The 26,353-nt window shown below is 48.1% G+C and overlaps 1 protein-coding gene across 10 annotated transcripts in view; it reads right to left on the bottom strand.

The window, feature by feature from the left end:
- Positions 1-8,006, bottom strand: part of LOC144723506 (uncharacterized) — a 45,559-nt gene extending 37,553 nt beyond the window's left edge. For 4 of the 10 annotated variants that reach the window (XM_078602303.1, XM_078602311.1, XM_078602312.1 and 1 more), the window contains exons 1-3: positions 5,960-6,369; positions 905-1,333; positions 170-370 (exon numbers count right to left, since the gene is read on the bottom strand). In XM_078602303.1, coding sequence (XP_078458429.1) covers positions 170-370; positions 905-1,243 — 540 coding nt within the window. In that variant the 5' untranslated portion in view covers positions 1,244-1,333; positions 5,960-6,369. Of the gene's footprint in view, positions 1-169; positions 371-904; positions 1,334-5,912; positions 5,930-5,959; positions 6,370-6,766; positions 6,849-7,874 lie in introns of those variants that run through there. The other 6 variants (XM_078602307.1, XM_078602306.1, XM_078602304.1 and 3 more) reach the window with 6 other exon arrangements.
- Between the last annotated feature and the right edge of the window lie 18,347 nt (positions 8,007-26,353).

Genomic DNA, 26,353 nt, shown 5'->3' with positions numbered 1-26,353 from the left:
TGTTCAGATATCATTCGCCACCGATGTTTTCCCATGGGAGGGAATCATAACCGAGATCACTGAAATCCAAGAGCAGCGAGATAATCACCGCACCACCGCCGCTCGATCCTAATTCCTCGTGGCGCTTAAAATAATACTGGCGCTTGCGTAAGGTGCCAACCACTTTTACCTCTGAAAACGAGATGCTCTCGTACATCCAAAAGGAGCCAGGCGCGACACCCTCCTGGTGAACGTAGACGCTGTCAGGAATCTGTGGTCTCCCCCGTTCTATTGGCATCCAGCAGCCATCACCCCAGCGGTAGCGGTGTCCGTCCACCGGCACGACGTCAATTGCCATCAGGTAGCAGCTTTGAGGATCCAAGCCACGGATCTGGTAATAACCCAGACATTCAGAATAGATCAGTGTTCATTAAAGCAGGCATGTCTGGTGGTGGTCTGGTAGCTTGGGGTGCTACAATAAGGCCAGTTGTCGAAGCAGAGTTGGTACCAAGACAGCCAATTGTGAATAAACCTGGTTCTCACGTTTAATGATTTAAAAGTAACTGATGATACGTTAGGGCATGTTAAAGCAGACATTACCAAGTCCTAACCATAAACTGCTGTCCAGCAGTAACACGAAGCAGAGGGGAGTTTTTTTTATCTTATACAATTATTTGTGTTGCCCAATTAGTTGAACCAGCAATTGGTAATCAACTCCTTAAATAATTGGGATAGCCCAGGGCGATATAAAAGCGAGTTTTTTTCACATTTTCAAGTCATTACAAACAATAACAAGGTTTCTTCATTAAATCGCTACGCAACTTTTGCATCAAAAGTTTTAAGAGTTTGAGCCACACAAACTAAGGCAAACCGAGACACAAGGAGACACGCGCAATGCGACCATTTGCGACGGGAGCCAACCCACCTTATAGCGGCAGTACGGGAACATGCGGCGCCCGGCCTTGGTGAGTATCATTTCAGTTCCCCACGAGTGGAAACGCTCCCACACCTCTCGGTTGTCGAGCGTCACTTGGAAGCCACACGAGCGGATCGTGTAGGCCATGCCCCGCGACTCCTTGCGCTTGCAGGGGCTCAAAGCTGGACTCCTGCCATCCTGATTTATTTCCTGCGCTGCCCCCACCACCCCCGCCATGCCCTGCAGCAGGGAGGTGGGAGGGGGGATCATAGAGCTCGTAGGAGACACGACCCTGCTGCTGCTGCTGCTCTCGCTACTGCTATTGCCACCACACTCAAGTAAATCCATTATTGTGATGCTTGTGGGGGGCTTGAGGACTGAAATGGCTTCCAGAAGACCAGAAGTCAACTCATATCGCAGCCATGGTCTTCACCTACACTGCCAGAGGGAATTGAAAGGAAAATATGCAAAAGAATTGGTGTTACGATAGACGTACATTTTTAAGTTATGCAACTTGCATGAAAAAAAAAACGTTAACTTTCATGTTTGCTGGGAAAATACTAAAATATATTCAAATAGCGAAATTAATTCTAACACATATGGACAAGACAATACCAAGGCATTAAGTCGTAGCATCAGTGAACACTTAATAACAATAAAAATCTAACATATGCATAGTTTCTGTAATATTGTTCCAACATGTCTTTGTGCTCCGAAGTCTACTAAAATGTAGACAAATTACCTGCTACTACATGGATCAGAAACATGGACATTGCACATATGAATCTCCTTTGTTAAAGAGTAAAATGTGTCAAAAAGGTGCACACTTGGAGCTGCAGTTGAGACAGCAAGAGCAAAACGTGGATTTGAGAACGTAAGCCTACCCCCCAGTCTCTCCCAGATTCCCTGAATCGGTGAGGTGCGGTGGACCAGTGGGACAGGCCTGGCCCCGTGAGCACTGGACCTTAAAATGGGTTTATGCACAAAGGGGAAATCGATTAATTATAATGAAAAAGATTACGTCAGGCGTAACATACCTTCACGTGTTTTTATGTCAACGTGTGTTTAAATAATTAAGAAATTTTACACGGATATACAGTTGAGGCCTAGAGACATGCAATGGTCATCATCCATGATAAGTAACGTTATGCAATGTCTAAGAGGTCCATGTAATTAACGATGAGCACGAACGCACTGCTCCTTCATTTACATGAGATCATCTTTACGAATTTGTGTGATATGGTACCCCCATACAAACAAATATTATTGAAGTTGTGTAGTTGGAAAACGCGACAAAAAGTTTAAGAAACTATGAATTTTTTTTTCTTTTTTTAGGGGAAGGAAAAAAAATCTAAAGTTCAGCTGCTTGGGCTTTAGGCAAGATATTTACAGTCAGTATTGATAGGTGATGAGTGGTTGATGTCAGACGAATTGACATGCATGAGGTTAGCAGCCCTTTAACATTCTTGAATGCATGCCAGGAGTTAATATGCAGATTGTGTAACCGAAATGCACACACTAACAACGCACAACTCCCAAAATAAATGGCGATAGAAAACATTGGTCATGAAACCCCACAAACCTAGACCAATAATGAATGTGAATGGCAAGAGAGACCTTTGCCTGTTTATTAAACAACGAATAAAAAGGTACCCAATTTCAAAACTCTATATCGATAGCAATGCAAATGAAACATTTAGTACTTTCAACGACTGATAAAGTACAACACAATGTCAGCCAAATGTTTTTTTAGAGACATTCGAGGTGAGTAAAAACACACGTGGGGATGTGGATGGCTGGGGTTTCACAACCGTCTTTTGATTTATCCATGCAACTAAAGTTATTCAAACTATTTTTTATTTTACCAGGTAAGGTCCACCCCGAGCTATATAGCTGTTTTATAGAGGCGACCTGGCCACAAATGATAGCCCAACGAAGTGGCGGATTATTGCATGGAAATGTACAGCAGCCAAATACTAAAATAGCCAACTAGACCGAACGTCAGCTAGCCTCATACTTTCAATAAAAGGTCAATATATCTGCGCAAGATAATTTGGCCCTGACATTGTGCTCTTATGAATAACACGGGTGCTATTGGCTGCTGCAGAGTTATATTGCCAGGGCAGTAGAGCAAAACTCATTGCTGTAATGTACTATGCTCCCGTATGATCCCCACCTCACTAACACATACAAATCCGCGTGTTTAAGTCTGATAAAAATAACCCTCACGATGTGGGAAGGCCCTCATCCACCGGTGGATTAATAAAATGGTGCTGTGCATTAAAGCCTTAACAAGCCGTAAACATCTCTCACCAAACCCCTCGTGCGCGCAAAAAAAAGCCCCATCAAACATTGCTTTCTGGGGGGCTCACGCCAACAACTCGAGGACTATGAACCATCACCACAACAACAACAAACCCTACCAACAACACGCCTCGGGAAAATAAGCGTCAACCAAAAAAGCACGCACGCACGCACCCGCCTCGCGGGAGTGCGTCACAACAACGCCGATCAACACACGGGACCCGCGATTCGTCCATGTTGGTGACGTGCCGAGTGGGGTGGGAGACAGACATCATCATCGTCGTCGGCCTATGCGCGGCCCAAAAACGAGCCGAGCAAAGCTGCTGCTGCTTGCTGCTGCTGCTTAACTACAGCACCGACATTTTCTGCACACAATTGGCCGTGTGGGGTTAAGTTGCACATCGATAGGAGGTGGGGGTGTGTGGGGATGCGTCGTGACGCGTGAGAATGTTGTTTGCTTGCAAGCGCCGGGGAGAGGAGGGGGGTAAGGCAACCCCCATAGTGTCGTTGCCTGCCGACGACCATTTGTGAGCTCCCATCAACAGCAACAAGACCAACATGTTTCTTCCTCAATAATCCCCCCCGTGGTCGACATCAACACGGAGGCGATCACTGGAACACCACAGCCTGTAACACGATCATATTTGTTTTTTGGGCTAGGCCATGCTAAATTAGGTATAAAAAACACGACTTGGCCGAAACAAAAAAACTGGCATAAAAACTTCCGCGTGGCCTTACCAGATACACAAATATAGATGATTGTTGTTCTTAGCTACGAAAACCAGCGTTTTCAATGTACATTACACTGCCGAATGAAGACATCGCCACATATGTAAGGGCTTCTGTGGGTTTTCGGTTATCACACTTCAACCCACGCTAGTCAGGTCGGGTTCTTTAAGGCGGGGATCATAGAAGTACACCACAACAAAAGTTATCTGCTGCCCAATGCGTAAGCCCGCAGCCCGATTAAAATATGTTTGTGCATGGTGGTAGCTCACAAGAGCAGCACGAGTTCTGGCTATAAATCACGATACACTATCAAATTGGCACTACTGTTGTAACAGTCTCAAAGTACTCTATCCTAACAACGCGATGGACACAAAGGGCTTGCGAATAAAAGTACCCTTTGTGGAATTAAACAAACGCGATCACGCCCTCGGTAAAGAGAAGATGAAGGTGTTGCGTCACCGCTAAATTAGTATTATTGCCGGACTAAGAGCCACACGAGCACGATGTTGAACTAAGACAAAGCTGGTACGTGGCCAATGTTTATCCATTTAAGAATAAACGCAAACACCGGGAACGCACCGTGACTCACCCCCCCGCCGCCGCTCTACCTGGGCCATGCAGTCTACGAAGCGCAGTATATGCAGTACACGAAATGTCGAAATGTTTTTATCGCCGCTCACACCACTTCCAGATAGTGTAAAGAAAATATCTCGCACGTACCCCCGTTTATGAAACAAAAGGATGGTGTGTGTACACGAAGCTAACGTGAGCGAGCACTCTACAAACTGCGGCGTCGTAAAGCGACCACTACTATCACGCCGACGATTATTGTGGAGACATGCGATGATGCTTGAACGTTCCGTGAGTTGACAAAAGCGTGCAAGTACTGCATGTTGCTTTGGGTTGTGTCAACAACAGCAACAACAACACCCCAGCAAACACACGGCGCGGGTGACGGGACTCGCTGGGTTCAAGCATGCGCCTGTGTTTTTATACTACAAACACGACCATCAAAGCGATGTAGCCGACCTTTAAGACACACTGACTGGCTGGAGCCATCTCTCCCCCTCTCCCTAGCACGTACGTATGTCCAACTTCTTTCGCACCGCACGTAGCCGACCGTGTTGCTCATCTGGTGTTGGAAATTGTTAAAATATATATTTATTAACGCCGGCCAGTTGCTGGTTGTTCGACGTCAACGAGGAAGCGTAAAGGGGGACGGACACCACTGACCACGAGACGAGCGGTAAGGGACTACCCCCCCAGTGGGTCACGGGGCGCAGCCGTGAAGACTACGAAAGGATTCTAGATTTGAAGCTTTCATGACTGCAAGGATTCATACTTGGGGTTTTTCGGTAAAGTCACGTAAAGAAAAATAAAATAATAATAAATAATTTTTTATGATTACTTTAATAATTTATTTTCATTTATTATTATTTTATATTTTATTTTTACCTACGTGACTTTACCGAAAAAACCTAAGAGTACTACGAAAGGAGTTGCGCCAATCGGATTTGGTCTCGAAGCCCTGATGGGCGTATTCCTTGACGCGCCGCTTCACTCACGTGAGGCGGATTTTGACGGTCATGTTATAAACCTTAATAGTGTGTGTGTGTGGGGGGGTATCTTTATCACAGTGGTTATTAACAAATCGCTTGCGATGAAAGAACACAAAGAAGAGGCTCATTCAAGGCCGAGCATAAAAGCAGAACGTTAAAAAATAAACAAAACATCGCGTCAACACGCGGAGCTGCCATTGCACGCGTTCAGGGCCAACCGAGCCATCGTGAGAGAGCACGTGACAGGTTCGTCTTACAACAATAACCACTTTAAACCCTCTTTAGTGACGATTACAAATTGCCACGTTGACAGATACATCGCTTCTACGTAGTTTTAACACAGAGCCAGAAGCTCGGCCAAAACATTTTTCCACTAAACAGCTTCAATTAACAAAGTGTGCGGAGAAAAAAATGGCTACACGAACATTTAAACCACACCGCACAAGTGCCCGCGTCGTCTTGTTTGAAAAACCTGCGCAGCGCGGAGCGAAGAACGTTGTCGTAGCAACATCAGCAGCAGCAGCAGCAGCTGAGGTAGTAATCGTAATGATAAACAGTGGCTGCTGCCGATAGACATTGGTCCCGGTTGTCGTGCCCGAGCTGGTCCATAACCCACGCTCCCGCCAGGGGGACACAGAGACCACCCCCCCCAACGCCTCCTCCCAACACGCGGCTCAGCGCCGCCGCCGCATCGAAATAAAAAAAAACTGCCGGGACAAACGACAGAAAAGCTCGACGCTTCGAAGGCGTCTGCGACCTGTTATTAATTCGTACGATTCGTCGAGCGCTGCGGTTGACAAACGCGCGGCGCCGCCACGCTCGCCGACGAGACAATGCAGCGTGGCGCACGCGTTAAGCACGCCGAGCGCGCTTCCGGTTCCCGGTGCGTATCGGGAAACGCCCCCTCCCCCTCGAGCGCGTGACGGGGCCCCCCCCCCCGCAACACCCCGAGCGCGTCACGGCCCCACCCCCCGCACTCAAAACCCCAACTGGGATAAGCAACGGCGCGGCCTCACCGTTGGCGAGCGAGGCAGCCACGTGATCGAGAGCTCGCTCCCTATTGGTGGAGCAGCCGCGCATTTGCCGAAACGCTCTAGAGAATGCAAAGTGAAAACGAACGCCTCGCTCGCCGCATTACACACGACGTCGCGCTATTGTTACGTTCGAGTTGATGGCAACCCCCGAGGATTTTTTTTTATTTTCTGTGATTAAAAGAAACGGTTTAATAATTCTCGAGGGGCGCAATCGTCAAAGATTCGCCGCCTCCCTTCTCACGAACCTTTTTCCCGCTCTTCGACGACCGTCGACGGCGCGTAGAAGCACGCAGGCGCTCAGAGCCACTGCGCATGCGCGGGCCACGCCGCAGCCCCACGTGACCCGCCGTTAAAGAGAAAAAAAACTGACGATCGACAACGCGTTTTATATATTTTTTAAATCAACGATATTTAACGCGCGTCAAAATAACCTATTAAATAAGCGACGTCAATTAACACCTCAGAAAAATCCTAACAACTAAAATGAAAAGTTTTTAATCTGCAACTTAACGTCGAGCGCGTCACATACCTCGCGCAGTGACGTCACTTCCGTTGTCACGTACACCCCCCCCCATCGCGAGTCCCCCCCACCTCCGCCCCCCGCCGCCCCACGTGGTTATGATCACGCGGTAGCCACGTGGCGCACACTTGAACTTGAGATGGCTGCCGCGGGGAAAAACGAATGTGGCCATGTTGCAACCCAAACTATGGCCCCGTGTAATAAACCACTCGAGTGCGCGCCCCTTCATCGACGAAGGAATACCAAAGCCACGCGAACTAGATCTCTCTCCTCAAGGAATCTCGTAGCTGGATGACCACCTCGACATTCGCAATGAACTCATGAATAATAGCAGATAATGCAACGAGAAACGTCAGACCGCTCCTTCCTCGTGTTTCTTAAACTGACGCGCTGCTAAATACACAAAAGCATTCTTAATGCGGTCATGCGTTTCATGAGAAAACCCCCGTGTCACTTTAGACACAATGACGTGACGGTTACAGTAATACACATGCGACCATTTTAAAGTGATTTTGTATTATGAAGACATCGCACAGATCTAGTTCTTTGTCAAGAGATTGTTTTAAATTGGGACTTTTTCTCCGACAGAAGCTACAGTACATTGTAATCAATGACCCACAAATCGCTAAAAATAGCAAATTATTGTCCCTTATATTGTTCAGGTTGACCAACGATCGATTTTACAAAACAGATACAGTACTGTTATTATACACTTGTGGTTTTTATTTCTTCCTCAGCCCCTATGCACAAGTTTTACACAAGTGTTACAATACCTTTGAACAATACAAAAAGTCACAATGCTCACGTATTTACCAGTACATGTACAAGCTTACCGCCAAGTGAAGACGTCTCACCACCTCTCGGCACCGTGCAGACAAGACTGAAAAAGGAACGGCTATTTGTGAATTCAAACAAAAAATCCCACGTGAAAATGGGCCCTTTTGCGCAGAAACAAATTCGCAGGGTAGATTTATAGTCACTGGGAGAGCAAGTGCTCGTGGCTGGTTGGCTGGTGTGGGAACAAAGACGCTCATTTGATTGTATTGGCTGGCAGTGAGCTCCACCCCCACACTTCTTGCCCTCCCCCATTGCAACGTCAGCCTTTTCAGTTGGGCCTGCTTGACTTTTTTTTAAACCGCCATGGAGCACGTGCTTTTCGTTGGACGCAGACCAGTAGCAAGAGTAGCATGCTCATCTCATGCTTTGACCCTAAAATGGTGGGCCCTAAACATAGGGGAACTGCGGTGGCGAGATGTTTACGACCTCGCTTGGTATACAGGATCCCGACCCTGATGCCTGTATATTTGGAGTTTGTGTGTCTCGCTCCCCGTAGTCACATGGATTTTTCTCCGGGTCCTCCGGTTTTCCTCTCCACATTTACAGTGTTTGGCTGTTATAAAGTTCTACGTGATACGCCACTTTGTTGAGCTATCATTTGTGACCAGGTAGCTTTTGAAAAAGAGCTATATGGATCAGTGGGCCTTACCTGGTAAAATAAAAAGTTTAGTTTAGTTCTTAGTATGTAGCCAGAATCTACGACCTGACTACGATTCATATGAAAATGACATTTTGATGCGAATGCAAATTTAAGATAAAGTGAACAAAACGGCAATTGCGAAATATAAAATGGGACACAATACAAATGAGGCAATGCACAATCGATCAAATCAAAAAGGGAGACTGTTGCATGGCTACAAAACACATTTTATTAAAGATAAGCTGTCCAAAGTTGAAGGCATGGTTAAGGTTAAAACTCGACTTCTAATTTACTTCCTTCTATGATTAGTTTTTGCCACCATAATTTAGAATATGAATATCTATGTCAAGAGTAGAAACATAATTTTAGGATGCAAGAGTAATTTAGGTCGAGTTGGATCTTAGATACTGAATGAACGACCGTTCAGTAGAGGGTATTCCCCAAACTTTACTGCTTACTTATCTGGCACTTCCTGCCTGAAGCTGGTTCTCGTATCCTTTATATTTGTTCTATTTATCCTCATACCGTGTTTTTTTCCCAGCCAGTTAATATTTCGAGATTAACTGACATGCATTCTGCACACGGAGCAGTACATAATACCTGCCATGACATGGATTGTAAATATGGAGTGTGACAACTAAAGTATGTAGGATCGTGCTAAGAGATAGAAAGATCAGAGAAGAAACACAGATTAGAGAAATCTTATTGACTGGAAAGAAAAGGGGTTTGAACAGGACATTACTAGGACTGGTAATAGAGCAGGACTGGTAATAGAGTTGGGAAGGGGGGCCCGACCCACCATTAATGCCCTAGGACTGGTTTCCTGAAGACACCCCACAAAATACCCACGGACTTGTCGAAGAACATTGGGCCCCCTAAGGATACCCTGGAACTTGTTGGTGCTGCCTTGGCTGCTCTGGCTGTCTTTGAGGCTCGATGTTGGTACTGGGCCTTGCTTGTTTTCCCCCATGTGATGGTGATGCTCTTTCTCCTATTTATGTATCCCTGTCCAGACTACCCCCCCCCCACTCACCCCATGTAAGCTTTCTCAGGCTTCCGCCACAACCTATTCGTCTTCGTTCTCTCTTGATCTCTCCACATCCTGGATACTCTGATAAGTAGCTTCCACCTCGATGCAGTTCTCCAGCAGAGCCATCACAGTGCCGATTATGTGGTGTGGTGATGGCAGAGCCATCATTCCAGACATCACAGTGGAGGTTACTGATAAACTGCTCTCAGATGATGGAGCGGTGCTGTGGTTGAAGATAGCATCCACCCAGAGTGTGCCTCTTTGGCCCAAGATGCATGGGTGGAATTGAGACGTATACTTTTCACTCCAGAATCACAGCCCAAGCAATTGAGGACTGGATAGCTGACTTCAAATGGTTACTTCCCAAATCTCACCCAGGACTTTATAGGTAATCTATGTTTCACCCTTGATAAGGTGCCAGATGCTTTTCACACTGGTCTTTTGCTGAGGCATATAAACAAGTGGTATATTCGAAGGTCAGAAGGAAAGCTCCCCGCCGACAAAGTTGCTGTTTTGGGGAGGATGGCATCTTCAGCCCCTACTCCTGATGCCTCTCTTGAATCGTGGCTCGTCTTTGTATGCAGCATTCGTTTATGCCACCGCTGCCACCAGACGAAGGAAAGTGAACAAAGGAGTCAAAACACGTGGGTGGTGTCTGAGTGTTTATTCCTTAGACTACGCATAGGGAATTGAGCACTGCACTCGGAAAAAGACCCCGAGTAATGGCTGCCCTTCCCAGTCCCCGACTCTCGACTTTTCCATCGGCCGTTGCAGCTTCAATTTTCGTGGGCGTTCGCTTTTTTGAATGTAGTGGCCAATCAGCTGGTCGTTTGCCAAGGCAGCCCTGGAATCCGTTTGACTGCTCTGCTCAACCAATCAGGGCTCAAGCCGGCACTCTGTTTCAGCCAATGGAAGGCTCTCCGTGCCGTATTCAAACCGACAAATAGGTTAGCAGTCGCGAGCAATGCCGACAGTGAATGAATGAATTGATATGATCATCTCTAGGTGTCCTTTACAGTACGAGGGTTTCCCAAATTCCAGTCCTCGCGGCCAACCACCACGCTACGTCTTTCCACGTTTACCAATCTATTTCCCATTCAAATACAAATGGACTCGTTCCACGCTGCACGCGCCCGATGGTCGTTAAAACACATGCCACCTGACGCGCTAAGCAATTAATGCTGTCCGCGTCACGTGGAACACGTGTAAACACACATAACCGCCATTCGTCACCACAACGCTCGTGCCAGGCTATGTCATGTTAATTCCACGTTAAGTTTAGAATGCCCGCTGGCAGGAGGTCACGGGACAGACCCAGTTGCCATGGGTCACCTGACTGAGATGACTGGCCTATGCACCACCTGTGCCCCCTACTGTGCCAACTTGCTGTTTTTTAACCACCTGGCGCTCCGCTCGTTGTTGTGAGCATCGCTCCTCTGCCCTCCTTTGTTGCTGGAGGGCGACTGCCCCCAACTGCCCAGTAGCGTCCACAGAGGCCGATCTTGACACCGCTGGTAACCAGTCATCGGCAAGTCCACACAGCTCCACATTTTCTTGTACCACATAAATCCATCTCTTCTCTAGCATGTGCCGCGCCCGTTTATCCCCCTCTTTCCGGCCAAACAAAAGTTGTTTCGGCATACGATGGCTGGGCATGCAGGCTACATGACCCAGCCATACTTACGTGCACTGTTTAACAATCATTGGGCGCGTGCAGTGTGGAATTCATTAATTTGAATGGCAGGACTGGAGTTTGCAAAACGGTGTGAAAAAACTGTTAGCCGGACCAACTCCCACATAGTCATACACCAATTTAGGTCCTCTCCTTTTACGCACTTCCGCTATAACGTGCCCAACTTGATACCCAATCCTATTTTATGGACTGTGGTACCTCGCCATTAGGTACTTGAGATTTACGAACTTTACCGCTTAGACCCAACATTGTTTACGTTACATGGCGACATTCAGGCACCAGATGACACCCACGCGTTAGCATCCCTGACTGGCTATAGTCTCTTTCATTTGTACACGTGTAGTGACATCGCTGGATGTCAACATGTTGCGTCCAGTGCCGGCCCGAGAGGGGCACGGCATGCGATGTAGCGACATCGCGGATACCACAATGGTGGTTTGGGTGTAGTACCGACCCTAGAGGGGCCCGGTGAGTGCTAAATAAAAGCTCTAGATGGGACCACGCTTCGTGTGCAGTGCCGACCCTACAGGACAGGGTATGTGGGTGCCGGCCGAGGATGAGGTTACTCGAGGCTACGGTACTCTGGTTGACCCGGGAGGACACGTGACCAGTTAAGTCTACAAAGGGGCCCCAAGTCGGGGCGAGGGGTGGTCACGTGATTGGGACCCAGATCCTTCCCGAGGATTCTGGAAGGTGGATGTGGCCAAGGGCGGAGCTGGCCACGCCACAGAGAATATAAGCCGGGCCCCGAGAGGGACCAGGGTTGTTGTTCATCCTGGAAGAAACCTTCGTCTACGTTCTACAAGTCTCCAACACGTGGACTCGGACCCTAGCTGTTGGTCCCGGTCCGTAGTAGCAGTTACATTGTAACTAGTGTAGGTAGCCTAGTGGTCACCACCATAGGTTGCTATTCAACCTATCTACGTGACTTTACCGAAAGACCCAAAGAATAGGAATATAGGTTGTTATTCTGTTAAGGGGAAAGTACCCCGTAACTTAATAAATGTGTTACGTCCAAGTCTACGTCTGTGACTCAATCAAACACACTTATTTGTCACACCGATGGTTATAAAATACAGATGCACAATGGGTTTACTGAGCAAACTTTGTTTAGATACTTTGCCACCATCCCATCTCTTTGCTTCGATTTAAGTTTCGATTTACGTTCCGGTTTTCAGGACCGCATCATCGGCGTAAACCAGAGTATGCTTGTTATAAAATAACTAGCTTGTTTTCCCGCCCTAGGACAGAAGCTGTAATATTTAGGAAAATATTGAGCAGGGTATAATAAATTTAATGGCAATGAATCATGCACTAAAGTATGTCATCAAACACCTCACTGCATTTCACTGTAGCACTGTATTAATGGCAGTGATTATTGCACGATACTATGTCATAAAACACCTCACTTCATGTCACTGTAGCACTGTATATAACTGACCTTCAATTTGTTCAAATTCACTGCTTTGATACTTTAATCTCTTCTGCTCTCGGTCGCTGGGGTTGAAATTAATTAGAAATTAATACAATATCTGGAAAATCACCGAGAAATGTCTATTTTACCGTAATGTAGAAGCATCAATTAGACTTACCGTATTTTCCCGCATATAGCCCGCATACGCATGAACCCGCAGACGCATATACCCCGCAAAAATAGCATTTTGTGTAAAACAAATTTCAGATAGCCCGGATACATTCATATCGTTAATGTCGTTACAGCAGCTTAATTCCATCATATTAATACAAAGTTAACATTTGTAATACATTCCACTATCAATTGTTAACATTAAAATCACAACGTGCACAAAGAAAACAAACTAACCGGAAACGAGTGAACTTAAAACTGTAAATAAGTAACAAAAGTAAATATTGAATAAATAAGTAACACATAACTGGTAGATAAGTAAGTAAGCGCACTGTTAGGCTTATCAGCATTCGACCTCATCATATTACAGCTACTGGACCGGTAGTTACCCCTGTACAGTTTTAGCGCTGGTAGATTGCGCACTGCGCAGACAATAGCGGCACTACGGTAACGCCGTTGCCTCCTGGCAACAAAGCCATTGGAAGTTTGAAACAAAGCTCAAGGTCGCGACTGTATAGTGCTCAGCCAATAGCAGCGGCATAAGGTAGACGCTTGTTAAGGCCCTTCCCATTTTTCAATCCATAGACTCAGTTGAAACTTTCGCACCCCCCTACAGCCACTGAAAGTATTACGGTAAACAAAGTGCACCCACTTCAAACATTGTCATTTCATTGTACAAACAATCCGAATAATTTAAAACGTGATAAAATGTGCAATTTTAGTGTGAGTGGTTTATTCAGCAGTGCTTTAGTCAAAGGTAAGTATTGCATAGTGGATAGTCCTACCGTGAAAAAATTAAACATGTCACACGTGTAAAATATTTTTGGGATAGACCGCACCTCCATATACCCCGCAGGGTCTTGTTTTGTTTGTAAAAAGTGGTATACCCCGCGGGTTATATGTCTCAAGTGCTGAAGAAATAAATAAAGACAACAAATCCCCTTTGTTGCTGCGTAGAATAATTTATTAGATTCACTTTCAATAAAGAAACGTGAAGCTTAAAGCGAATTTGCGAGAAGATGTTTTATTTCCGCTCGACCTTCTGCGTGAGTGTACACATCTACCCGCTCTATGAACATTAATGACGGGAGCTATGATAGCTCATTGGGCCTTGCATGGTCATTTTGTTTTCATCTCGATGTATCTCTACGTGTCAATATGTGTATCTGTGTGTATCTGTGTGTATATATGAGTCTCTATGGGTTTGCTAAATCGCCCATAATTGCATGGCCACAATCCCACCACTGTGGAATTGCGTCTTTAATTGTCCATTCATGAAGGAGATGTTGCACATCGGCTGGTTGGTGATGTTCTGATGCGGGTTGCTGGTTCCATCACCGGTGTCTTCGAGGAGGAGGAGGAGGGGTGAGGAGGGTTGTCAAAGCCAGGAGTGGACGCGATGATGTTCGCATCTCGAGTAAGAAGGTGTTTATTCCGGACGTCCGCGTTGATTCGTAACAATAACTCTGTGGCCAGGGAGTATATGGAGAAGGATCATTGCCCGAAACGTTGCTTGTTAAATAATCTTCCTTTTTTAGCAGGCCACAGACAGTGTTATCGACGAACGTGTCCTGGTGCTTTGTTATTTTTGATCCACTGCAAACGCAGCATCAATCAATAATTTCCTCAGTTGTATCTTTTGTTCAAAAAATAAAAACCAAGTCAGGAAAACCGGCAGCTGTTTCAGTAAAAAAAAAACCCAGATTTAATTAAGAAACCTACCCACCCACATTGTTTACACATGCCGCGTCGGGAAATCGAATCGAACCTCGCAACAACTCATCAGTAACCATTCACCTCTTGGCATCCACAGCAGAGGCTGCACTCCGGCAATGCCGTGCGTGGAAGGTGGCAGGCAGCTTTTGCACACTCGAAATGAAGGACGTGGGCAGGTGCTCCAAATCGAGGGCACACACAGTTTACTGCGAGACAGCCAGTTTATATTTATTTTCATATTCATATTCCCAGTCTTCGACTCCCAGCCTTACACACTACCATCACCATTGCCACACGTTAGTGTTCATCTTGCGCATTTCTAATTTGCCCCCCGGCAGCATAACAAAAGGCTGCTTAATCTTGGCTTTCTTATCTACTTCTGCCCCCTGCATCACAAAGCTTCAGTTTGAACTCCATGCGTTGCCTCCCAACGCCCTCCCCGTTCCTCACATCATGGCCTCCCAGCCCACAGCCCGCCCACACACTCAACATGCCCCCCCTCCCTCCATCCCCCGCGACTATATAATTCCTCGTCACAGTCATCTCTTAGACACGCTTAAGCGGTTGTGCTTTTGCTACGTTGTCCCCACCTGAAGAAGGACGCTTGTGTTGCGCCCGAAACGTCGTGATTTAATTGAGTTGTTTTCATTTATTTGATTAGATTTTTTACCTACGTGACTTTACCGAAAAACCAAAGGGGACAAAGAGTATGGCAAACACATTTATTGTGTCTTCTTGGTTCTTTCGGTGAAGTCATGTAGAAGGAAAATAATAAAATAATACAAATAAAACATAATAATTCTCACGACGTTTCGGCCACAACGCAAGCAGCCGTCTTCAGATGGAGAACAGGTCTGTCAAGTAGACAGAGTCTACTTCAGATGGAGAACAGGTCTGTCAAGTAGACAGGTCTGTCAAGTAAACTCTGTCTACTTGACAGACCTGTTCTCCATCTGAAGACGGCTGCTTGCGTTGTGGCCGAAACGTCGTGAGAATTATTTTCTTATGTTTATTTTTATTATTTTATTATTTTCCTTCTACGTGACTTTACCGAAAGAACCAAGAAGATGAATCCCTGCAGTCACGAAAGCTTTAAATCGACATTTATTGTGGTCTGTAAGATGCAACAACAGCACGTGGTGTCACACACAGCAATCCTCAACCGAGTCGCCATTAACCACGTGACTGGTATACAAGTGCGGTTATTCAATAACCCTGCCAGCCACCTACAGGTCCAACTCAGTCATCACATGCTGTTGTACACACTTGCATTGATGCACTGCACAGCACATCAGAACTTTCACAGAACCACACTTTACTCCCTGGCTGCACAAGGGCATAATTAACAGGTCCCTGCAGGGTGGGTTGGTAGGAACGAATAACCAAAGAATATAAACATAATGTATTATTACACTTGTTTAGCCAGGAAAGCCTCACTGAGTGTAAAGGTTTTTGTAGGGTCCTGCCAAGTGTTTGCAGTAGGGGGCAATGTTGCTACACCTAATCGGACGATACGAAGGGAGAGTTTGAGGCCTAGGTCTAGGCTTTAGGCCTAGCTGTAGGCTTTAGGCCGCTGTGAGTTAATTTTTAAATTTAAATGTTTTAGTTATTAATGTAAAAGCTTTAAATGTAAATGTTTCTATTTAAAAACATCAGGGAATGTAACATTGTTAAACATTAACTCCCTTTCACACACGCGGGGGTACGATACAAAGGGAGAGTTTGAGGCCTAGTTCTAGGCTTTAGGCCTAGCCGTAGGCTTTAGGCCGCTGTGAGTTAATTTTTAATTTAAATGTTTTAATTACAAGCTATCTCAGGGAATTATTAGGCTTTAGGCCTAGCTGTAGTCGTTAGGCCGCTGTGAGTTAATTTTAAATTTTAATGTTTTAATTAAAAGCTATCTCAGGGAATTATAAGGGAATGTTACACTTGTTTAGCCAGGAAAGCGTCACTGAGTCTAAAGGTTTTTGTAGGGTCCTGCCAAGTGTTTGCAGTAGGGGGCGATGTTGCTACACCTAATCGGACATCGGACGGATGGACGGACGATATAATCTATTGTAGGCTGGTTCACTTCGTTCCTACCAGTAAAAGAGTGATCCATTCCTAATGTGCCACACAGCCTTTACGCAAACCTACTCTGTTGAGTGAGAAATCACGACGAATTCCACCATGAACGAAGCGGCCGAACATCGATCATCGATCTCCCGGTCTACAGAGCAACAACAACAAAGATCCCCCGTGTAGCCTGAACAGACTGTTGGGGCAAGTGCTGTTAGCGATCACCTATGAAGGCCGGCACGGCGCACGAGGGGGCGGGTAGGTCAGCACCACGCCCGACCGCCTTTGTCTCCCCAGTGGCGATGTTTACTACACACCGCACCAGGTACTCATATGAGGCTGAGTCGACCTAGGGGGAGGGCCAGGACCGATTCAGACAATCGTCACTGGTGTTGGCCGTGAGCGGGAATCGAACCCGGGTTGCTGGGTTCGTTGCGCAGCGCGCTAACCGCGACACCACCAACCAATACCCGCCGTTCGTCACTAAGGGGCCGTCCATAAATGACGTCACGCACCTATTGGGGGGGGGGGGGTCAGATTTTTGTGATGATGTGTCACTAGGGGGGGGGGGGGCAGTTGAGAAATGTGACGTCACATCAAAATGCGCAACTTTAAATATATATTGTTATACCAACACTAATTGTTATAACAACACTCCTACAACATCAGAGTGCAGCGCCATATTAAATGCACACTACAATGACAATAGTTTAAAGCGATTTGAAGCATGTTTAATTTTCAAACTAGAAATATGGTTTTGGCGGGGGGGGGGGGGGGCAGAGCTTTGTGACGTCATATTTGAGGGGGGGTCTGACTTTTTGTGGCACCGTGTGACGAGGGGGGGGGGGTCAAAAATCGTCCAAAATCGCGTGATGTCATTTATGGACGGCCCCTAAGTGACTGTGACGCCACCACGGCGCCTGTGCCAGGCCAGGTGCACTTCGAGGCCACGTGAAGGCTCGCTGGCAGGAAGGAGGTCTCAGGACAGACTCAGACCAGGGCGTTCCCTACCACACACGCACTGCCTGCGTGCGTGCAATAGCGCGCGTTAGCCAGTAGGCGGCGCGCGCGCACACCCATTGCGATTTAATGCCATGCGGTTGAGATGTTTCTCGAGATGGAGATGTAAGTATGAGAAGCATCAGAATATTTATTTAGACTGCAGGAGGAATCCGATGAGCTATGAAGCTCTTTTCACAGATGTACAACAGCAGAAAATACGAAAACACGATCGGAGTGCAAAGTATAGGAAAGGAAATAACTTAAAATACATATAAAACTAAACAATTTTTTTTTTATATCTAACAAGGTAAAGCCCACTGAGCTATTAGCTTCTTTTTCAGAAGCGACCTGGCCACATATGACAGCTCAACGCAGTAGCTTATCACGTGGAAATTTATAGCAGCAAAATCATTGACAATCTAACCCTAAGGGGCCGTCCATAAATGACGTCACGCACCTAGGGGGGTCAGAAATTTGTGACGCCGTGTGACGAGGGGGGGGGGGGTTAACAATCGTCCAAAATCACGTGACGTCATTTATGGACGGCCCCTAACCTAACCCTGCCTTGATCCAAAGCCTAACCCAACTTTAAACTCGAAGTTAACCCCTAACATTAACCCTATCCTAAACCTAGCCCTTACCCTGACCTAACCCTACCCTAACATGCCAACGTTGCCCCAACGTTGCCCCGATCACTGGGTGATGTCTCCCCTCATCCATTGACCCCCGCTGCTCCCACCGCACCACCCACCAGCGGGGTCAACAATGGGGTGAGGGCTCTGACTCCACTCCATCTCTCCCTGGCCTCCACTCCTATTGCGCTACGATGAAGGGCAACTGCACAAATGTCACCAATTATAGTCTGTGTGTGTATATGTGTGTCCCCCCTTTAAAGGCCACGGGAGTTATTGACGAATGTGGCGGATCGTTCTTTGTTTGGTGTTTGTGCACCACTGCCGACACAGCATCGCTAAATGACGAGTCCCACTTATGGCAATGGACACAATCATCATTCGCCTCATTGTGGAGAATATCTTATCTTAATGAGCCGTACTTACGCGTACCGTTACACGCAGCTTTCCGTCCACGTGCAGAAAAATTAAAAATATTGTTTGTTAAACTTCTCCTCAAGAGCACGGAGTTGTGAGAGTCCATAACTGCAACATCGTTTGTTCCAACAAAATACCAGCAAATCTCTGGGCCAGTTTCGACAACCAATGACGGTGAACGGTCGAATGCTCTAGGCGAGGACTGCTGACATGATTTACTCACCTTCAGAAGGCCTTCTAAATGACAAGTGTAAAAAATACGTGTACTAATATTTACTCCCTGGAGTTACTGATATATGGAGGATAAATATTGTCCGCTTATTCGCTTTGGCTTTGCAACTCATCTTCAGCCATTAAATGCACTCTAATTGTACACGCACTGCACAGTCCTATTTTGTAAATCCACTGCTTGGTGTGATGGCCTCCCCACGCCGTGCATTCCACTCAGCATAACAACAAGGGAGTGAGTGGAGAGGGAGGTTAGTGGAGAGAGAGAGTGGCGAGAGGGTGTGGAGAGAGGGGTGAGTGGAGGGGGGTGGAGAGAGAGAGTGAGTGGAGAGAGGGGGGTGAGTGGAGAGGTGGGGTGAGTGGAGAGAGAGTGGAGAGAGAGTGAGTGGAGAGAGGGGGGTGAGTGGTTCTACAAGTGCACCCATAGATATATCTGCAGCTTACATTAACCATGACAGACACACATATTGCATAACATCTGATAACAGGCTTGGGAGGAGGAATCCATTGGTGTAGCAGTGAATGTTTGACCTCAGGCCAATTCCCAAAATCCTCCGAGAGCAACATCGTATCAATAGACGTCACTAAAATGTATCTATCGTGCATTGTTCCGATTGATTTTCGGAGACGCATAACAAACAACACGGCACAAGAAAACGGCCGTGCGTTTCGCCCGCATATTGCAAACGTACGCTACCGGCAAACATTGTGCCAGCGGGCTTAGAGGGTTGTGGACCTTTCAATTGTGTGAACCCGGCCATCGTGTGGAAATGTATGGAGCAAAGAACCTCTTCTCTACCCATGGATGATGAAGTTGATTCCTTAGCCAATGCGTTCTTCGTGTCCTGCAATACCAACTCAGAATCAGAATCTTTATTTATCCTGGAGGAATCTGATGAGCCGTGAAGCTCTTTTTTGACAGATGTCCAGTTTTCACAGATGTCTAGCATTAAACTAAATGTAGTATTGCTGTCTTGTGGTACAACGGTACCTAACTTACAGCTTTTTATGAGCACACTAGCTGTGCTACCCGGCTTTGTCCGGGACTTGGATCCACCACACCCGGCCGCCTTTGTCTCCCCAGTGGCGATGTTCACACACCACACCACTTCTTCGTTTGAGGCTGAGTCGACCTAGGGGAGGCCCAGGACCGATTCAAATAATCGTCACCGTTGGTGGCCGTGAGCGGGAATCGTACTCGGGTCGCCGGGTTCGTAGCGCAGCGCGCTAACCACTACACTACAATGCGTTACGCTTACACGTGCGCGGGTCACATGACAGATGTGACGTCACAGTTCACTTGCCGTGCAAAAAATATATGCATTATTGAGCTCACCTCAAAAAAAAACACAAAAGTGTATTTTTATAATATGTGCATGGTGTACAGTCTGGAAAGTACCCACATTGCAAATTTCCAGTTTGTTGCATGTCGGGAAGTACGCTAAATATTTAGAACAGACACACATATTCACAACTTTGCCTTTTATATATATGGAAATGACAGGAGGAAGGCTTCCCCACGCGTATCAGTCGTAAAGATGATTGTTTTACTCCACCTCGCTAGGCTGGCTCAGAGCGTGTGGGCGACAGGAGGGGAGAGAGATCGGGAAACGGTCGACACCGTTTCAGATATCAACTCGTCACCGATGTTAGTCGTGGCCAGGAATCAAACTCGGGAAGCTCGTATAAAGCGGCTCTGACCACTGTGGCAAGGGCCTAACACCGGTGCCCTTCATTGCAAGGCCCGCGGGCCACTGAATGCTGCTCCATGTGGCCTTTAGTGCGGCCGCTAACGTGGGGCCCCGACAAGACACACATCACGTGAAAACACCAAGCATCGCCGTGCTGCTGGCAAACCCCGATGGTTTTAAATGCGTGGCGGCCCTCGCACACTGATGATGGCGTCTTATCCGGCGAAAGTGCCCCCCGCCCGCCCCAACGCCTCTGAAAATGAGTGAACAACACTGAACGAGACAATCTGTGTCTACTCGGCCGCGCAGACAATACAATTAGGGCCGACGTATTATATAGGGCGTATTTACAATAGCGGGTGGGCACTCTGATGGTGAAATTCATGAAGGAAAACCGGTCCAGAATGTTACTGCTTTAACAAAAGACAAGAAGACCCCTGAGGTTGATGGACCTACTTTGTAGGAGCGCTGTTATCATTATTATTGTTCAGTGTTGAAAGTCGAAGCGCGCACTTTGCTATATTGACCGCCAGGTGGCGCCACGCGCACGCTTGAAAACTTACAGCGCATCAATAACATTTGCCTGTTATTTATATTAATAGTGTATGCATATTTATTTCATATATATTTACATTCTACGTGTGCTGTGAAGAAGGGGCATCGTCCGAAACGTGACCTATTATATATTTTTTTTCTTTTAAGACCATTGCGTTGTTATTGACGAATGTTTTGAGTGTTGTTGTTTATTGTGTCTGTGCACCACGCAGTAGCAGCAGCATCACCACTAAAAAAACGTATTTAATGTGGGCACTTCAAGTTTTAACATCACTCTCTACGCCCATCACACCAATGCACTTGCCACAGTCACAGACAAGAAATTAAATGGCAAAATATCCTCAAAGCGGAACATTTATTGAACCAAAATCTCGAATTCCTAATGCCCCAAATGGTGACGAAGTGGATAAGCGCATTTGCCCTATGAACCCAACAACCCGGAGTTCTGATTCCCGGCCAGAGCCAACATCAGTGGCGAGTGATATCTGAACCGATCCTGCCCGCTGCTCCAGCCTCTCTCTGACCAGCTTGGTGAAGTATGGGAACCCAGCCTGCGCACAGCACGGCTAAGCCTTCAATCCAGTGGTGGATCGACACGGTACAGAAAAAAAGTGTTCATGCCAGAACTCAGTGTTTGACAGTTTCGTTTTCCATTGATGATGATAATAATAATAATATGAGTGTCCTGTTTCACTGTAACATCTGCGTTGTCCCACTGTATTGTTAGTGTACTGTGGTTTTGTAGAGGCACTGAGCCTTAGGCAGTTCCATTGAGGAGGCATGCAAGCGATATCACCTACCGGCAGTATAATGTCAATAGGCGCAGAATTATCCGCATTATTGTTTGATAAAGCCTCCATGAGCTGGGATTCTTGCGGAGGAAATTCAATGTGAGGCATCGGCACACCTGCGCAAGCACACACGATAGCATCAGCTCGGCAATTAGTAATCTCCACTTAACGCTAAGCGGGGCTTTCCGAAAGGCTGTGCACCCCTCCACCCTCCACAAGACAAAGAACCTCCCACCCCCCTCCCCACCCCGTATAGCCTTAACATACTTTTGGGGCAAGTGCTGTCAGCGAGGACCTATGAAGGCCTGCACGGCACACGAGGGGGCGGGTAGGTCAGCACCACGCCCCGATCGCCTTTGTCTCCCCAGTGGAGGTGTTCACGCATCGCACCGGGTACTTACTTGAGGGCAAGCCCAGGAGCGGTTCAAGATAATCGCCGCCGGTGTTTGTTGACGGTGAGCAGGAATCGAACTCGGGTGGCCGGGGTGCGTGGGGCAGCGCGCTGACCACTACACTACCGCTCCCCACCCAACACCCCCACCCGTGCCACAGACACCCAACACACCCACCCGTGCCACGCACACCCAACACACCCACCCGTGCCACAGACACCCAACACCCCCACCCGTGCCACAGACACCCAACACACCCACCCGTGCCACACTCACCCAACACACCCACCCGTGCCACGCACCCAACACACCCACCCGTGCCACACACCCAACACACCCACCCGTGCCACGCACCCAACACACCCACCCGTGCCACACACCCAACACACCCACCCGTGCCACGCACCCAACACACCCACCCGTGCCACGCACCCAACACACCCACCCGTGCCACACACCCAACACACCCACCCGTGCCACACACACCCAACACACCCACCCGTGCCACACACACCCAACACCCCCACCCGTGCCACACACCCAACACCCCCACCCGTGCCACACACCCAACACCCCCACCCGTGCCACACACCCAACACCCCCACCCGTGCCACGCACCCAACACCCCCACCCGTGCCACACACACCCAACACCCCCACCCGTGCCACGCACCCAACACCCCCACCCGTGCCACACACACCCAACACCCCCACCCGTGCCACGCACCCAACACCCCCACTCGTGCCACACACCCAACACCCCCACCCGTGCCACACACACCCAACACACCCACTCGTGCCTGTGGTCTTATACCCCAAGTGCGCGAATCCAGCTGGGACAGCCCAGGAACTATTTTTGCAGGTCGCATCCACGGCGCCTACGCTGCTGAATTCCTACCTCGTCGCAAAAGGGCAACTCCCTGATCGTCCACGCGACTCAAAATCGTCACCTGTTTCGCCTGGCATTCACAAAAGAAAACCAATGTTATAAAATGTACGGTTGGAGACAAACCTAATTACGATTGTAATCGCATGATTTTCTGAAATGTAATGGAGGGTAATGTATGGTGTTAAGAAAAGTGCCTTAAAAGAAATACAATTTGACGGTGATTTTTCTCGCCTTATTTTGTCCTCGCGATCCTGCGGTGGTGGGCACGGTGGTGGTGGTGTGTAAACATAAAGGCGCGTGAATAGGGCTCAATAAGATGAGATTATTATGGATAGGCGTACCAGCTTGCACTCTAGTGGTAGTGCCTTACCCCGATAATTATCCTTAGTCCGAGCCTATCTGGCATTCCAACAAGACGTAGCGTGAGAAATTAACCCGTGGTTATCAAAACCCTAGAACATTGAGGGGGAAATTAATCCCTGGTTATTTTTATTACGACTACTACTGCCCTATATATCTGATGCAAATGCCAGTTCCCAAACCCACGTACCAACGTGAGCACCTCCGATTGGCACGGTTCAACAACATCAGTGCCCGCCGCTGTTACATGACACGTCATCCGTGTAGCCCTTTTGTCTAACCACTGCCGGACAAAGGCATGCCCATGCCGTGTGGATCGCACGGGTTCCTTAAAGCATACTTCACCACGCTGGTCAATGCGAGTTGGTGACGACAGGGAACATAGACGTGGGAGTACCGTACAACAATGAATTTTGCTACACTGACCCGCCGATGGCGTCTGTTTGATGCCAAGCGGTCACTGATTCCGCACTTCCGATTAGCTACGTATGGTGCGAAAGAAGTTCAACATACTGTACATACATCCAAGCGCCATCCTGATGAGCCATCGCGATTCGGGGTGATTTGGTGATATGAATGCCACTCTGTTCATATCCTTTCGTGCAGGGAAGCCTCACTGAGCCTCAAGACTACTGTTCAAGATGTTCCTCCGTTGGGATGTTTCACCAAGTCCACCGATGAAGTACAGGGGTAAAATTCGTCGTAATTTTTTTTCTAAAAAAGGTAGATTCTGCCTACGATTTCGGGGGCGTCCGCTGTTAAGAACGACGCCACCACAGAACCGCTGCACAGCTTTACAGGAGGCTGCGTGTGGCGTCGCACAGATTTCACGTCGGCTTAGCGTCTGCGATCGCATGAGATTGGGCGCATTCGGGTGACTTGTTCATGGGACGTGAGTGCATCGTTAACCTCTTAATATTACTATAAGCTGCGCCACCCACACACGTGTGCAACACATTCACAGTTCTCCGTATTCTTTCGGGGCGCCCCAAACATGTTGTGTTCGTCTCTTTCTGAATCTCTGCGTAACTGTTTGTCTCTCCGCCGCTCTGTCTGTATCTCTGTGCGTGTGTTGTGTCTGTCCGTCTCTCTGTAACGCGCTGACCAGCCCCGACGGGACATCCGTGAAAAAGAGCTTCACAACTCATCGGATTCCTCCAGGATAAAGACAGATTCTGTGATGTGTTTCTGTATTGACCCGTCTTCCTAGCCCTTTTCTCTGCACAGGGTCCTACTTCGTGTTGAGATTGGCTCTTACTCGTGTTCAAGACAACAGCAGTAGTTTGCGTTTCTCTGTGCGTGCGTGGCGTGTGTGTGTGTGGTGCGTGTGGCGTGTGTGGTGGCGTGTGTGTGTGGTGCGTGTGTGGCGTGTGTGTTTGGTGTATGTGTGTGTGGTGGCGTGTGTGTGTGGTGGTGTGTGTGTGTGTGTGGTGGTGTGTGTGGTGGTGTGTGTGTGTGGTGCGTGTGTGTGTGGTGGTGTGTGTGTATGCGTGTGTGTGGTGGTGCGTGTGTGTGTGGTGGCGTGTGTGTGTGTGTGGTGGCGTGTGTGTGTGGTGTGTGTGTGTGTGTGTGTGGTGGCGTGTGTGTGTGTGGTGCGTGTGTGTGTGGTGCGTGTGTGGTGGCGTGTGTGCGTGTGTGTGTGTATGCGTGTGTGTGGTGGTGCGTGTGTGTGTGGTGGCGTGTGTGTGTGTGTGGTGGCGTGTGTGTGTGGTGTGTGTGTGTGGTGGCGTGTGTGTGTGGTGCGTGTGTGTGTGGTGCGTGTGTGGTGGCGTGTGTGCGTGTGTGTGTGGTTGTGCGTGTGTGTGGTGGTGCGTGTGTGTGTTGGTGTGTGTGTGTGTGGTGCGTGTGTGTGGTGGCGCGTGTGTGTGTGCATTCTAGCGGAGGCGACAAACACACGGGCTGAGTGAATCGTCACTACGCCGTGAATCTCTTTCAGGGAGTTCCCGTCACCTCTTGTGTCCAGGTGCGCAGCACGGGTGGAGATAAGACCAAGAGCAACAGTGCCGGGAGGCAAGGAGTGTCCACACACACAGCAACCCTGTTCAGCCGTCCGTCCGTACACCTGACCCGACCCCCGGCCTCTGCTTAAGCTGTGTGCCCTAACCCCATTGTCCCTTCTCTCACCGCTTCTTATCGTCGTCGTCGTCGTCATCATCATCGCGAGCCACGGTCAATCAAATGCTGGACCAAGGTCCCCCCCAATCTGCTGCCATCTCTTATCGTTCCGCAGCGGATACATCCACGCAGCACCTGCACGTGAACTGATTTTCATTGCTCCATCTCCCGCGGTGGACGAATCTCTCGAGCGTGATTCCCTGTCCTTGGCTGCCGCCCTGTGGGTAATTCTGACCGTCAGCCATCTCACCTCGTTCTCGCGTCGTGTGCCGACTCGGGTTGTGCAAGTGTTTGATTCGCCGTGCAGTCTCTGTCTCTCATCTTAGTTTCCCCCCACCCCTCCACAAACAAAAAAGAAGTTACTACATTAGTCATGAGCACTGCTGGGGTGGAGAAAAGGCCACGCTGCGAATCAGCCTTTGACCAGACCACTCAGATGGTGCCTGATCTTGTCGAATTTTTGGAAGCTAAGCAGCGTTGAGACTGGATATTGCTTTAGCAAAGTGACTACTACCATGCATGGCAGCTGTCACAGGCTGCTGCAGAAGCAAGGCTTGTGGGCAGAAGGCAGTGCACTAAATATTAATCGATGGGCTCTTACCACTCTGCACCCGGCCTTCATTAACCTGCTCTGACCAGCGTGGCGGAGTACGGACACATAACCTCTACGGCAAACCCGCAG

This window comes from Lampetra planeri, chromosome 18 (genome assembly GCF_965212315.1).
Source record: "Lampetra planeri chromosome 18, kcLamPlan1.2.h2, whole genome shotgun sequence".
Classification (NCBI taxonomy): domain Eukaryota; kingdom Metazoa; phylum Chordata; class Hyperoartia; order Petromyzontiformes; family Petromyzontidae; genus Lampetra; species Lampetra planeri.
The sequence above is the reverse complement of the archived record's forward strand: the minus strand, read 5'-3'. Positions and strand labels throughout refer to the sequence as shown.